General features: G+C 51.0%; 7 protein-coding genes across 7 annotated transcripts; 6 read left to right on the forward strand and 1 right to left on the reverse strand.

The window, feature by feature from the left end:
• Positions 1-1160: 1160 nt before the first annotated feature.
• Positions 1161-1971, forward strand: BDV17DRAFT_283528 (A4/G1 family peptidase; the record flags this gene model as incomplete). Its single annotated transcript, XM_073760371.1, has 2 exons — positions 1161-1802; positions 1849-1971. The coding sequence occupies 2 exons, from the start codon at positions 1161-1163 to the stop codon at positions 1969-1971; spliced, it is 765 nt and encodes a 254-aa protein (XP_073612902.1).
• On the reverse strand, positions 1916-2362 carry BDV17DRAFT_160845 (uncharacterized protein). Its single transcript, XM_073754672.1, has 2 exons — positions 2167-2362; positions 1916-2114 (listed from the first exon to the last, which is right to left on the reverse strand). The coding sequence occupies exons 1-2, from the start codon at positions 2238-2240 to the stop codon at positions 1985-1987; spliced, it is 204 nt and encodes a 67-aa protein (XP_073612903.1). The 5' UTR covers positions 2241-2362; the 3' UTR covers positions 1916-1984.
• On the forward strand, positions 2358-4084 carry BDV17DRAFT_299871 (glycoside hydrolase superfamily; the record flags this gene model as incomplete). Its single annotated transcript, XM_073763969.1, has 2 exons — positions 2358-3254; positions 3327-4084. Exons 1-2 carry the CDS (start codon positions 2921-2923, stop codon positions 4082-4084), a joined length of 1092 nt encoding a protein of 363 aa, XP_073612904.1. The 5' UTR covers positions 2358-2920.
• A 655-nt stretch (positions 4085-4739) lies between these two features.
• BDV17DRAFT_160921 (aromatic alcohol reductase) lies at positions 4740-6769 on the forward strand. Its single transcript, XM_073754673.1, has 4 exons — positions 4740-5306; positions 5379-5663; positions 5725-6051; positions 6109-6769. Exons 1-4 carry the CDS (start codon positions 5220-5222, stop codon positions 6487-6489), a joined length of 1080 nt encoding a protein of 359 aa, XP_073612905.1. The 5' UTR covers positions 4740-5219; the 3' UTR covers positions 6490-6769.
• On the forward strand, positions 6770-9033 carry BDV17DRAFT_160787 (putative amino acid permease). Its single transcript, XM_073754668.1, has 5 exons — positions 6770-7187; positions 7238-7295; positions 7347-7353; positions 7399-7559; positions 7619-9033. The coding sequence occupies exons 1-5, from the start codon at positions 7049-7051 to the stop codon at positions 8928-8930; spliced, it is 1677 nt and encodes a 558-aa protein (XP_073612906.1). The 5' UTR covers positions 6770-7048; the 3' UTR covers positions 8931-9033.
• On the forward strand, positions 9034-9599 carry BDV17DRAFT_160788 (uncharacterized protein). Its single transcript, XM_073754669.1, has one exon. It carries the CDS (start codon positions 9137-9139, stop codon positions 9506-9508), a length of 372 nt encoding a protein of 123 aa, XP_073612907.1. The 5' UTR covers positions 9034-9136; the 3' UTR covers positions 9509-9599.
• Positions 9600-9689: 90 nt separating this feature from the next.
• BDV17DRAFT_293880 (RNA dependent RNA polymerase) lies at positions 9690-13592 on the forward strand (the record flags this gene model as incomplete). Its single annotated transcript, XM_073762717.1, has 3 exons — positions 9690-11160; positions 11196-12031; positions 12087-13592. 3 exons carry the CDS (start codon positions 9690-9692, stop codon positions 13590-13592), a joined length of 3813 nt encoding a protein of 1270 aa, XP_073612908.1.
• Positions 13593-13886: the final 294 nt, after the last annotated feature.

A 13886-nucleotide genomic window follows, 5' to 3' on the forward strand; every position in this document is an offset into this window, starting at 1 on the left:
GATTCGAACTCTGCAGGGTTTATATAATACTGGCAGTGCCATAGTACTAGACTCTTCTAAGCTGTTGTTACATGCGATGCACTACAAGAGAAAAGGCAGGGGCGCCATGCAAAGACAATATTGCGAGCACTCATGCAGCACATCCACCCATCCTTAATTAAGTCATTTAACTATCTTATCTAGCTGTCCCTCTTTGCCCGTCTCTTCAGTAGTACCGATAGTCGATAGTTGATAACATCCAACAGCCGAATTCCGTGATAACGATCAGGTACGTATCTACTCCAACCAAGTCAAATACCGCCACAATCTGCAGAGTCGATACTAAACTAATCTACGCCCCGCGGTGGGGATTACATTGTCTATTTTAGCAGGCTTCTTAGCAGGCTTTAGTCCGTGATGAAGATTGTGCAATTGTTTGTCGAAAGCTTGCTAAAGTTTGTTGTTGCATTTCTTGTCGGTTTCGTCAAATGTCATGAGTCATTCATTCCATGACCCTAGTTGGCGATATTGATTGGAGGTTTGGAGTGAAGCCCCATGTTATTTCAATATGCTAGCGCAATTTGAAGGGGCGACTGTATTTGTTTTCTTGTATAAGGCAAAGAGCGAAGCGACTTAGGGAAAGCCATCCACGCTGTAATAATCCTACACATCTGCATCTTATTCTGGGGCGGGCAGCGGATACTATTGCAGTACAGCGCTCAGAAAGGACGGGGGTATCCGACGTATAGGGCTTGTTCTTCTATCTGAGGCTTCTGGCCAACCCTTTTTATCGCATGCCCCGGGGACCGTCTGAGATAGATATACGATCCATGTACGCAACAACCGCATTTTGGTTAGATGATGTCTCGGCGGAGATCCTGCATTGATCACTCTTCCGTACTGACCTGCCTTTTTTGTCAGTTCGTCACCTTTATGAGTCAGGGGAGGGTAGCATCGCGTGGAAATCATGCATCAATCGGACCGGGGAGAGACATTGTGATGTATTGCGATGATAGCGATATCCGAAGGTGTGAAGATTTCGCGAAGTAGAGGAGGTATGTAGGCGCCTTGCTTGTCTATAAATATCCGCTCGACGTCTCACCTTCTTGTGTAGAAATCCACAGTCTCTTCCAATTCAAGCCTTCCACCAAAGCAACAACAGCAATACCACTATCGTCAAGATGAAGCTCTCCGCTACTTTCTCTTCCGTCCTCCTCGTCGGCACCGCCGTCGCTGCCCCCCTCACGGCAGCCCGTCAAGCCCGCAATGCCCGCCGCGCCTCGTCCTCGTCCAACCGCCAGAGCCACCCGCCCTATAAGCCCGACAGCATCGAGCTCCTAGCCCTCACCAACACCTCGCACGTCGAATACAGCTCCAACTGGGCCGGCGCCGTCCTAATCGGAACAGACTACACATCCGTGACGGGTGAATTCACCGTCCCAACACCCTCCGCACCAACCGGCGGCTCTTCCTTCCAAGAGTACTGCGCCTCCGCCTGGGTCGGGATCGACGGCGACACCTGCTCCACAGCTATCCTGCAGACAGGTGTGGACTTTTGCATTCAGGGAGGCCAGGTCTCCTTCAATGCGTGGTACGAGTGGTACCCCGATTACGCGTATGACTTTAGCGGCATTGAGATCAATGCTGGCGATCAAATCAGGGTTACTGTTGACGCGACCACTTTGACTGCGGGCACGGCGAGTGTCGAGAATCTGTCGACGGGTCAGACCGTTACGCATACTTTCACTGGTGGTGTGGATGGGGCGCTGTGCGAGTATAATGCTGAGTGGATCGTCGAGGACTTTGAATCGGATGGTTCTCTTGTTCCCTTTGCGGACTTTTGGCACCGTCACTTTTACCAGTGCTGAGGCTAGCACTAGCAGCGGGACTGTTGGACCTGATGGGGCCGCGATTATTGATATCCAGCAGGGCAGTGACATTCTGACTTCGGTTTCGGTGTCTGGTGGGGAGGTTACCGTTGAGTACGTGTAGGCGACTGATTAGTTCAGTCAGCCGGGAGGTCTAGTAGAGATCGACACCCTTGTTGGTGATGGATTGGGTCCATGGTCGGTTGGAGTGATGATGTGACTGCTTTGGCTGTGTCTGTAGACAGGCTGTCCATAGGAGAGAAACCACTGGCATATACACATCAGTCTGGAACCATAATGGAAAAGCACGTACACGTACTCTCGCCGCATATATGTAAGCCAGCAACACCATTTCTTTCCATCCTGACCCAATGTAACTAACCCTGTTGTCATCACACACCTTCGTCAGTTAGTCAGACTTGGCCGTGAGAGCTGCCTAGTCCGTGCTAGCCCTAAATGAAGGATGGGAAAGGGGTCGAAGTATATTCCAACTTGATTTCTGGGAAAGGTCAACAAGCACGACAGTAAAACCACCTGTGTCGGACGCCGAGTACCTAGGGCTTTGGGGTAAGACCCCCACCCCCACCCCCGCCTCGTCGCTGGAAATTAGCTCGTCCGCACGATCAAGTCCCATATTCCTAGATTCTCATAGCCAAGCCACGCCGATACCACAAACCACCATCGGGATGTGGAGATATCTGGGTCCGGCTGCTGACGGCTCGCAATTCCCAGGCATTGACACAGATCCTCCACCTTCTAACCCCAGGAAATGGAGTGTGGAGTGCATTGCATATGCTGCATCGCGGACGTCTCCGATAGAAGCCCAGACATAAGACGGGACATGTTGATCGCCGTTGGTGATGGTGAGTCGCGGAGTAATTGAACATTGCCGTTTCGAACAACGTCATTGTCAATTTCCATTCCGGTAATTCGCTCGAGGTAGCACCGAAGCCAGTGTATTTCATGGAGAGAAAGAAGTGAATATGAGGGCTTAAATAGTCCTCGTCACCTCAACGCCGAAAGACCATATCCTCACACTCCCTTTGGTGACTCTTCCGAATACCTTATCTTCAATGGCCCGGCGATTCTTTGTCTCTGCCCTCCTGCAAGGCTACAGCCTCGTTGCCGCTCAATACCTCAACTGGAGCACATATGAGGCGAACGGCATCAATCTCGGCGGGTGGCTTGTGCAAGAATCCACTATCGATACGACTTGGTGGGCAGAGTATTCCCGGGGAGCACCAGATGAATGGGGTCTCTGTGCCAATCAAGGCACTTCATGCGGTGCTGTCCTTGAACGTCGATACGCGACTTGGATTACACCCGCCGTCATTGACGACTTGTTCGAAGCTGGCGTGAACACACTTCGCATCCCAACGACGTATGCTGCTTGGGTCAAAGTGCCAGGTTCGCAGCTGTATACCGGGAACCAGGTCTCGTTCCTTGAGAATATAGCGACGTACGCTATCACGAAATAAGACATGCATATCATTATCGACCTTCATTCGCTCCCTGGCGGGGTCAATGGAATGGCATTTGGCGAAGCGGAGGGGCACTTCGGATGGTTCAACAATCAAACAGCTTTGAGATACTCTCTTGAAGTTGTCGACGCTGTAATCGATTATGTTCAGAACTCTGGTCACCCGGAATCGTACACCATTGCACCCATCAATGAGCCAGTCGACAATACGGATCTATCATTCTTCGGTACACCGCTCGCTTTGTCCATGGACGGCGCCGCATGGGTTCTGCAGTATATCTTGACCGTCATCGCCAGAGTGTCTGCTGTGAATATGGATATTCCAATCATGTTCCAGGGCAGTTTCCTAGGAGAGACATACTGGTCCCCATTTATTCCGAGTGATGCGAACGTCGTCTTTGATGTGCACCATTATTATTTCGCAGGACGGGGCGCTACGGGCCAGAATATCACATCCTATATTTGTTCTGATGCCGAACTGTCACCAGGAGATGGTAAATTTCCTGTATTCATCGGCGAATGGTCCATGCAGACTGAATTCGACAATCGTCTTGCCGAACGAGAGCGTGCCCTAAACACCGGACTGTATGCATTTGCCGCTCACACTCGCGGAAGCTCTTACTGGACGGCCAAGTTCTTTGGGAACAACACTGTCGATGGTGAGGGCACCCAAGCGGACTATTGGAATTATCTGGCACTTGCGGAACAAGGTATGATTAATCCCAGCAAGGCGCAGGGAGAGTGCTCGGGGTTGTGAATCGTGAAGCTATTGTATTGCGCTAGTCCCGTCAATCAGATACTTGAACAGCTTGTCCCTTGCTTGCTCCCCCCATAAATTGTCAAGCTCATAAGTCTTCCTTAATTTGTATAAAGTTGGTAGATTGCTCCGCAATCAATCTCCGGATCGGCTCAAAATTTAGTAGACTCGGGAACTGCGGGGGACTGCTGATCTGGCGAGGGAATCTGAAGAGAGTTTCGCTAAGCGCGTGTAAAGCGTAATGGCACGATCTCGCATGAAACGATCGCGGTCTGCGAGCAATTAGGCCGCCATGGAACGAGGAATGCAGGCTACCATGGAAGAGATCGTCCTCCCATGCCACTGGCGTCACCGGTAGTCCCCGATGATGGGTGTCGAGAGTCGACTGCTCGATCAGCTCTAATTTTCAGGGGCAACCCCGCCCTTTGGCACGCGGTGAGGGACAGCAGGAAAGAGGGTCTGAGGGAGAGAGCTGAGGGGGAGAGCTGAGAGCAGGAAGGGAAGAGGGGCTGGTCAGTGATCTGGAGGAAACTGGAAGGGAAAGACCGCCGTATGACGTAAGGCAGCGCCAAACACTCTACTAAGAAACTCTTACACTAGACAAGGCTACACACCGGCCCGTGGCGATCGGTCTTCTGCAAAACTCTGCAAAGTCGTAAGACGAGACTGTCCTGACCTTGACCGCGAGCTTGTTGCGCTCTTGTCCAAGTCTCCTGATGCTGCATCTTCATCCACATGATGGCGACGGAGTGCAGAGCACCGCGCCATTTCTGCTGGCAGCACTCATTCGCGGAGGGCATCATCTCTCGTAGGAGCTTAACATCCACACTCGACCCACTCACAACCACTTGTGATAGCAGGTCGAGTGGGTATCCAGGTGGCCATCCTCGGTGGGACGCGGCACTTTATAACGTCGTTTGCTCCCAATCCTTGATTCTGTCCTCTGTCATTGCGAAAACATCATTGTGAAAGAACCCGCCGGCGAGCCCGATTTCAACCCTGTCTCTACCCGCCTGCCTGCCCTCTCTTCCCAACCCAACACCCTCCTATCTCCCCAACCTTCCATCCCTTCACCGTCTCGCCAAAACTCTCGCTCGCCTGTGCCACGGAATACCTGCCGCATTTGGTGGTCATTATGTCACGAACAAGAGTTCTGCTGATCGGAGCTGCGGGTGAGACCGGAGGTTCAATTGCTTCTGGTTTGCTCGAGTTCCCGACTTATGTAGGTCACTACGCACTGTACCGCATTTATTGCCACGAAATCGGCCGTTCCTGACTCTTTATCGCCTTTTAGGAAATCCACGCTCTTATCCGGCCTCGCTCTGCTCAGAAACCCGCGGTTCTCGCCCTGCAGGACAAGGGCGTTCACATCCGCAAATGTGATCTCAAATCGTCAGAGGAGGAGCTCGAAAAGGCGCTCGCCGATATCGATGTCGTCATCAGCTGTGTTGGCTCTGCAGAGCAGCAGGACCAGATTCCTATCGCCAACGCGGCGAAGAAAGCCGGTGTCAAGCGTTTCATCCCTTGTGGTTTCATCACAGTCGCACCACCTGGTGGAATTATGTGGTTGAGGGACGAGGTAAATAACATGTCGCATTTTCTTGTTCTTGCGAGCATTGTCTGACTGAATCGCGCTACAGAAAGAAACTGTTTACAATCACATCAAGCAGCTTCACCTACCTTACACCATCATTGATGTCGGTTGGTGGTACCAACTCTCTTACCCCAGACTCGAGTCTGGTAAATTGGACTATGCTATGACGGCTGCCAACAACGAAGTTGTCGGAGATGGCAGCACACCTATGGCTTTGACGGACTTGAGAGATATCGGTCGCTACGTTGCCAGAATTATTGGGGACGAGCGCACACTGAACAAGATGGTCTTCTGTTACGACGAAGTGATGACACAGAACCAGATTTACGAACTGCTAGAGTCGATCAGTGGAGAGACGGTTGTTCGTAACTACGTGAGTGGAAACACTGCAGCTTGAGTTCCTTGATCCGCAGACTAACGACGATGCCAGGTTTCGGAGGAATTGGTTCAGAACCGGGTTCTTGCCGCCCGTCAGTCAAGCGAGACCTATCCGTTCGATCCTATCAAGTTCATCCCTCGATACCTAGCCGAATACCAGCTCTCATGGGGCATTCGCGGCGACAACTGTCCGGAATACGCCAAGTATCTCGGTTACCTATCGGCCAAGGAGCTCTACCCCGACTTCGTGCCCGTCGCATTCAAGGATTATCTCACCTCGGTTTACAATGGGGAAGCGAAGGGTATCTACACCGACCGAACCATTTCCAAGGCTCAGCAACGCATGTTCCCTCGAAGTGAGTCCACCGATTCGCTGCAGGGCCGATTCTTCCCAAGAACCGAGTCGAGCGATTCTCTTTACATGTCCCGATAGATGTACGCCCGTTGCAACATGCAGGAACATTTCAACGAACAGTACGAGGCGCGTAAACGGGTCCGAGTATTTGCTTTCTATATAGAACGACTTCCATTCTGAAGATTCCTTGGCCCATGTTTTTTATTTGGTTACCGGTCTCTAGATTTCGGCGTTCCGGACATCGTACGAGATCCATGTATCGATGATCACTCTATACCTGTGGCATTCTTACTTTCTATGGGCATAGATGTATGCACCATGTATCGATGATCACTCTATACCTGTGGCATTCTTACTTTCTATGGGCATAGATGTATGCAATAGGGATTTATACCCTTCTCACTACTCATTGTTAGAGAAAGAGCTCTTGAATTGTCATTGTTCTCAATCATTCTCACCATTCGGATGTTTATGCTCACTTCTAGGAAACTCCGATGGACATTTTGAGCTCGCAACGGTGCCTTCCAACTAGGGAAGTTGTCATACTCAACCGCAAGGATATCTGCCCCAACAAATCCAAACGACTTTGTCCTCACGCCTGAGATACCGTACTTTGCCCAACTCAACCTTGCTAGTTATGTCACGAGTGAATTCATCGAGCGGTTCGTCCGAATCACAACCTGCAAACCCCGAATCAACAGCCTCAACACAGAGCCAACACTCATACCAGCTTAACCCTGATGCTGGGCTGAAGCCGTACCAGGTGACTCTCATAAGTTGTTACCCTCTACGAGAAAGGAAGGGACATAGCACTAATCTTTCGCAGCGATCGGCAGCGCAATAAATACTGGCCTAATGATAGCCTTTGGAAATGCTCTCTCGAAGTAAGTCTCCCGTTTGTCGCAATGGCTTTCGTGATCCTGACTGAGGATCAGATCAGGAGTAAGCCCTCGTCCGGAGCTCATTCTACCGTACTAAGTCCAGCAGCCGGCCTCTACATTGATCTCCTACACTTTTGTCGGCTTTATAGTATTCCTAGTTCTCTCTGCACTCGGCGAAGTAGCCTCCTTCTCACCGGAACCAACCACTCTGCACACTCAAGCGAAACGATTCTGCGGCCCGTCGTTGGGGTTTACACTGGGATGGATGTAAGCTTGCTCGGGTCCCTTTTGATTGGCCTGAATCTAACATTGGTCTTGGGGGACAGATACTGGCTCAAATACATGGTGGTTATCATCAATCAAATGACTGCAGGTGTTGTCGTGATTTCATACTGGACGACTGTTCGGATAGGGGACAAGGCTGCCTATATCACGGTATTTCTCATTGTGATCATCAGCATGAACTACTGGAGCGGCCGCTTCCTGGGTCGCTATGAAGTATTTCTCTCCTCGTTCAAAGTACTCATGGTGGTAGGGCTCATGATTTTGTCTCTGGTTATTGCCTTCGGTGGCGGCCCAGATCATAAGAAGGGGTTTCGTTATTGGAGAATACCCGGTGCTTTTGCGAATGAGGAAGATAGGACCGCTCTGGGAGTGGTTCGCGCCATCTTCAGAACATTTCCCTCGACCACACTCTCTTACTTGGGAACCGAGCTTATTGGCATGGCGGTGCTGCATACCCGTGACTCAAAAAAAGCTGCCGCCCGTGCAATTCAGCAAACATTCTACCGCATCCTGGCGTTCAACCTGGTCATTGTCACTCTGTTAGGAATGGCAATTCCCTACGACGAAGACATACTAGAGCTGCCTGTGTACACCTCCAAACGCAGTGCTTCAGCATTCGTTGTGGCCGTTCAGATGGCCCATGTCGCCGTACTACCGGATATTCTGAATGCTTGCATCCTGGTTTTTGTTGTGTCTGCGGCGAGCAGGGCTCTTTGCATGGCGACACGAATCATCCGTGAGCTCTCGTTTGAGAGACACGCCCCTCGCTTTCTTCGTCGCGCGGATAAGCGCGGTGTGCCTGTATACGCTTTGGGAGTCAGTTGCGCCCCAGCGTTGTTGGGATTCCTCAACCTCCTCAGAATATCTGGACGTCTATGGAGCTACCTTGTCAACTTGGTAACCATGTTCAGCATATTGACATGGATATCAATTCTCATCATCCACATCTCATTCATACGCTACCGCACAAGGAATAAAGTGCCACCAGAGGAGGTTCCTTTCAAAGCCCCGTTTGGCCTTCTTGGATCATGGGTCGCTCTAGTGTTTTGCATCTCAATACCCATTATGCGAGCAATTGAGCTGACTGATCCCAATTTCTACAGCGAGGGGTTAGATGTCGGCGCTTTTGTGACCTCTTTTCTCGGAATCCCCCTCTACTTCATTTTCATCCTTGGGTACAAAGTTGTGTCGAAGCGAAGGAGTCGCCACGTTCACATGAAGACTGAGGCTGAGGCACTGCCCATCAGGATGCGCAGCCGCGACACTGATACAGATAGCGCAGGGCTAACCCAGATAACGACCCATGAAAAGGCGCTCTGGAGGAGTCGAATCATTCCCGTCTGGTTGATCTGACATGAAGCCAATTTAAAAAAATACTTGGAGCCAGCAGCTGCGCGCAAATTGCACAGCGCAAGTTGCAAGGCTGAGTATAAACAGGACCAGGGGCTGTCTCAGAGAATCGCTTGGAGAGGCCAACGTCGACAAGGCGCACTCTCTTGATGAATAGAAAACATGGATGACTTTTTTGCAACTAGGACTGCGCGCATGTACTATATAGTATGCTTATATATAATGCTGCACTGCAGCAAGAAAAAAAGGTCTGGTCGCTAGCCTCAACGTCAAGAACACCAACAGTAGTGATGGCGATGCGGGTCCACCTGCAGGTGCTTTCATTTCCTTTCTACATCCATCACTTTCACTTTCTCATGTCCCTGCTATTCGCTTTATTCTTCCTTTCCTTGCGCACTCCTGCAGTTCCTCCATCCCTGAGTATCTTTATCGCCCTCCGATTCGTCTCCTGCACCACTTCCCCATTGCGACTTCTCAATGCGTCAACAATCCATAATGGCCCGCCCATGAACGGACGTCGAAATTGTGTTTACGCCCGCCGGGGCCCCGCTAAAGCTACCACCAAAACAATCCCGTCCTAGACTCCATGACGACCATTCGCACCGACTAGACAGATTATTCTTACATTAGACTGTCTTTCACATTGATTTACCTACTCTTGGATTGATCTATCTATCGACATATCCGCCATTTATCGAAAGAGCAAACGAGAACGAAAAGGCAAGAAACGAAAGAAATGCGCAAGTTCACCAACCCACCAACATGGTGCCCGTCGCAGTTCCAACCGTTCCAACCCCCCGCACGCCTCAAAAGTCCGGCGGGGCGTTCAACCGCCTGATCGACAACCTCAACGAGCGCTTCTCGCTGGGTATCCCGAACCCGCGCGTTTTCTCACCGGGTTCAAACAAGGCCGTGTTGCAGACACCGCAATGGCAGTGCTTTCGGAGCCTGCAGAGGCTGTATTGGAATAAGTTGGCGGATGTGGGTTCTGTGATTGGGGATTTTGAGGACTGGGTTATCTCGATGAATGCTACGGATGCGATTGCGAGGTTTGCAGTTACTGGGAGGAGGGGGGTGTCGAGGGCTCTTACGCCGAGTGGGAGTGGGTCTGGGACTGGGCCTCGAGAGGTTATTGCGGCGAGTGAGAGGGAGGAGCGGTTGGGGTATTTGATCGAACTGATTGATAACGAGCTTTATATTGTGACGAAGGGGAGTCATCCGATTGCTAGGAAGGCTGTGCCGAGGGAGCGTAGGTCTCCGGAGAGGCCGCTGAAGAGGAGGTTTTCGTCTGATGAGTCGTCAGATGATTTTCACACGGCTCCGAATTCGCCAGAGAAGAGTTTCGGCTTTGACGGTGCAGAGTCCGACGACGCGCATAAAGTAGCCAAGACTGCGGGTGTACCGAAGCATGCATCGACTTTCGTTGCGCGCTTGACTCCAGGGTCCGACAAGTCCATGCGGTACGACCTCCCTACTTCTGCGCAGGATCTAGCAAAGCTCAGCTTTTCGACTTTCGCCACGGACACTGGTACACCATCCTTTGCCCTGGAGTCTTCCAATGAGCGGCTCCCAAATTCTTTCAACACAATGGCCACCTATCCCACAGAAGAGCTGACGGAAACGAGCTCAGCGTATGCCGATTCGACAGCAGCGCTTATGCTCAGTGAGGATCCGAAGCTTTCCAGAGCCTTCACCTCTTCCGGGCTCTCCACTGAAGTGCTGCAATACTCCTCTGAAGGTGAAATCGTGGACAAGCTTCTTCAGAGTGGGCCATTCTCGTACAAGCATACTCTTCCTGGCTCAATCCCCCTCTTGTATCGCTATGAGTTGGAGAGGATAGGCAGGGCCTGGAATGTACCCTTGAACCACATGCTGGCTGGTGACAGCATTTCTCTGAGGTACGATGGATTTTGGAAGTGGATTGAGGGACATAGCCAACAAAACGGGAAGCCGATTCCTGAAAAGTCGACCCGCAAAGCTTGGGATGCTGCTTGTGGGACTTACAAGACAGAACGGCATTCCGAGGTCGTCGTCCTAACTGGAGATCTTGAGTGGTGTACCGAATCCGAGCCGGGCGTCCTGAAGCTGGTTCTGAAACCCTTAAAGACGGAGCGATCATGTCGATTCTACCGCCGTTATGGATCAGATCGGTTCCTTAGTTTGACGCTGCCTGCCCCGGCCCGTCCGCCAAGCTATCTTCGATTTCCCTCTAACCCTGCGCTTCTGCGCGAAAGTATTGCTCTTTGGCTGACTCTGAACCTGCATGAGTGCTTGGGGAGAACATGGAAGCCATTAAGCAGAAGCGGAAAATCAGAGCCGAGCCAACATTCAGAGTCGAATTTTTTGCCATCGACGGCATTGATTTTGCAGGTCGGTTCAATCCATCGTTCGATGATTCATCGCACCGAACCTCGACCAAGAGCGAGACCTCCGAAAGCCGCACTCCGATGAGCCTACAGTCACTTCTTGAATGGCATCTATCTCCCCAAGCAAATCTCGGTCAAACTAACCTAAAACTCTTCCAGCGGATGTCCCTTGGTCTCTCCAAGACGTTCGCCACGGTTGTTTTGAAGCCCAAGCAAGTTTTCTATCTGCATGACGACCCGAATCATCGTGTCATGAACGACGGATGTGCTTTGATGTCTCGACAACTTGCCAACCAGATATGTGATTCCCTAGGCATCACAGGCAACATTCCAAGCGCTTTTCAAGGGAGAATCGCTGGTGCTAAAGGGTTGTGGATGGTCGACGCGCATCAATCCCACGTCAAATCAAATGATGATGTCTGGATCCAAATATCTGATTCACAATTGAAAATCAACCCACATCCGCGTGAGTGGAAGGCACCAGTAGATGACGAGAAGCTGACTTTTGAAGTCGTCAAATGGTCCAAGCCCCCTCACCCCGTAGATCTAAACATCCAACTCTTAGCCATTTTGGACCACGGAGGGAATGTCAAAGATCACATTGCTGACCTTGCTCGATTAGGTATCCAAGGCGTAGCTCAAGACTTTGAAGAAGTTCTGAGGGCCAACAGCCCAATTCTCTGTCGCAGCCTTGCACAGAAACTCCGACCCTCGTCAGATAGCGGTTCTGGTTTCATGGTGCAGAGCATGAGACGCTTGGAGCAGTGGATGAGCGACGATGTCGAGGCCATAGTCCGATTTTCATGAAGCCGGGTTCGCACCTCGAGGGTTCTACCCGTTGCGCAAGCGACTTGGAAGGCTTTTGAGAGCTCATCTTGAGCGATATGTGGAAGAATTGCGTATAGAAGTGCCGTTATCCACATATGCTTTTTGCATTGCTGATCCGTACGGAGTCTTGGGCGAAGACGAGGTGCATTTCGGGCTTTCTATCAACTGGCGAGATGACCGCGGTCAATTTGAAGACAATTTATTAGATGGCATCGATGTCCTTGTTGGGCGTCTCCCTGCTCATCTTCCCTCTGATATACAGCGGCGACGGGTAGTGTGGAAGTCAGAACTTCGGCACTTTAAAGACGTTATCATTTTTCCAACGACAGGAGATCACCCCCTAGCGGATACGTTGTCTGGCGGCGACTATGACGGTGACATACCCTGGATCTGTTGGGATCAGAACATTGTTCGGAACTTTTACAACTCGGATCCACCGAATGGGAGCGAACACTATCCCCCAGAATATTTTGGGCTCACCAAACATTCCGTTCCCATGAAGAATATATCCTCAACGGGTGAGTTCCTAGAAAGCTCATTCACCTTCAATCTGCTGCTGTCCAATCTTGGACGGTGTACAGTGGAGCACGAAAAGTTGTCATATGACGAATCCATCGACTCGCAGAACGCAAAAGAACTCTCTGTTCTTCTCAGCCATCTTGTCGATGGGCGCAAAGCCGGTGTACACTTATCGGAAGCAGCTTGGCAAACATATCGCAAGAAGATCAGCCCTTGGAAGCGGGTATTGCCCGCCTACAAAAATGCGGATCGAAGGCCGAAACGAGACAATATCATTGACCATATTCGATTCGTGGTCTCATGTAAGGAGAAAAAGGAGGTATTGACCAAGCTGGAGAAGCTCTTCCCTGAGAATGAACATTCTGACACAAGAGATCCAGACCTTGTCCAGTTGTGGATCGAGGCTCGAGAGAAAGCAGAGGCTGCTCGAAGTGAGGGTGACACATCGCTGTATGCGGCGCTGAAACCAATGACTCGTGAGATTGAAAGCCTTAGAGAAAGATGGAGCCGATCTCTGTCGGGAGGAGAAAGGTCTTTCCCACCCCTCGCCCTAAAGGCGGCCGAGGAGGCTCGGGCAATTCCGTCTCCGGGTCCGGGAAACCACCCATTGATTCATGTTTGGCGGCACAGTCAATCAGCATGGCTTGAGCTGGTCGCATCATATGCGTACAATAACCACCCGCGGTCAAGTTTTGTTCTCCATGCGTTTGGCGAAACATTGTGCCAGATCAAGAGCAGAAGTCTTCCGTCTCGAACAGTGTCGCATGAGGTCCTTGCCTGTTATCGAGTTAACAACAAGGTTATTGCGCGCCTGCAGGTGCAGGACGGGATCGAGGACGAGGAAACCGAAGGGGGAGAATATGAAGGCCATGAAGCTATTGAAGCGATGCTGTATGGAACGCAAGGCGTTGGTGGATACTACGACCCTGATGACAGCATGTCTGTAGAGTAATGTTTAGATACACATGAGCGATCTGACAATGTACAGTGCAGTTTAGACATTTGCTTCCATTTGTTTCTTGTTGGTGATATGGCAGAATAGGTTTTCAGCGACATCGGGCTCCTTCCTGTTTAGGCAAGCCGAAATAGTAGGCGGTAGAGCGGGGCAGTATCTCACGATCACATGCGAGACCCGCCCGATTGAGTTTGAGGCATGGCACGCTAATCCCAGAATGGAACAAGCGCAGTCAGCCCAGAAAGTCCGGCGACAGAGTTGAGGTTCCCAGATGTTCCCAGCAACCCAACG

This window comes from Aspergillus undulatus (assembly GCF_047715775.1).
Source record: "Aspergillus undulatus strain CBS 261.88 unplaced genomic scaffold BDV17scaffold_46, whole genome shotgun sequence".
Taxonomy (NCBI): domain Eukaryota; kingdom Fungi; phylum Ascomycota; class Eurotiomycetes; order Eurotiales; family Aspergillaceae; genus Aspergillus; species Aspergillus undulatus.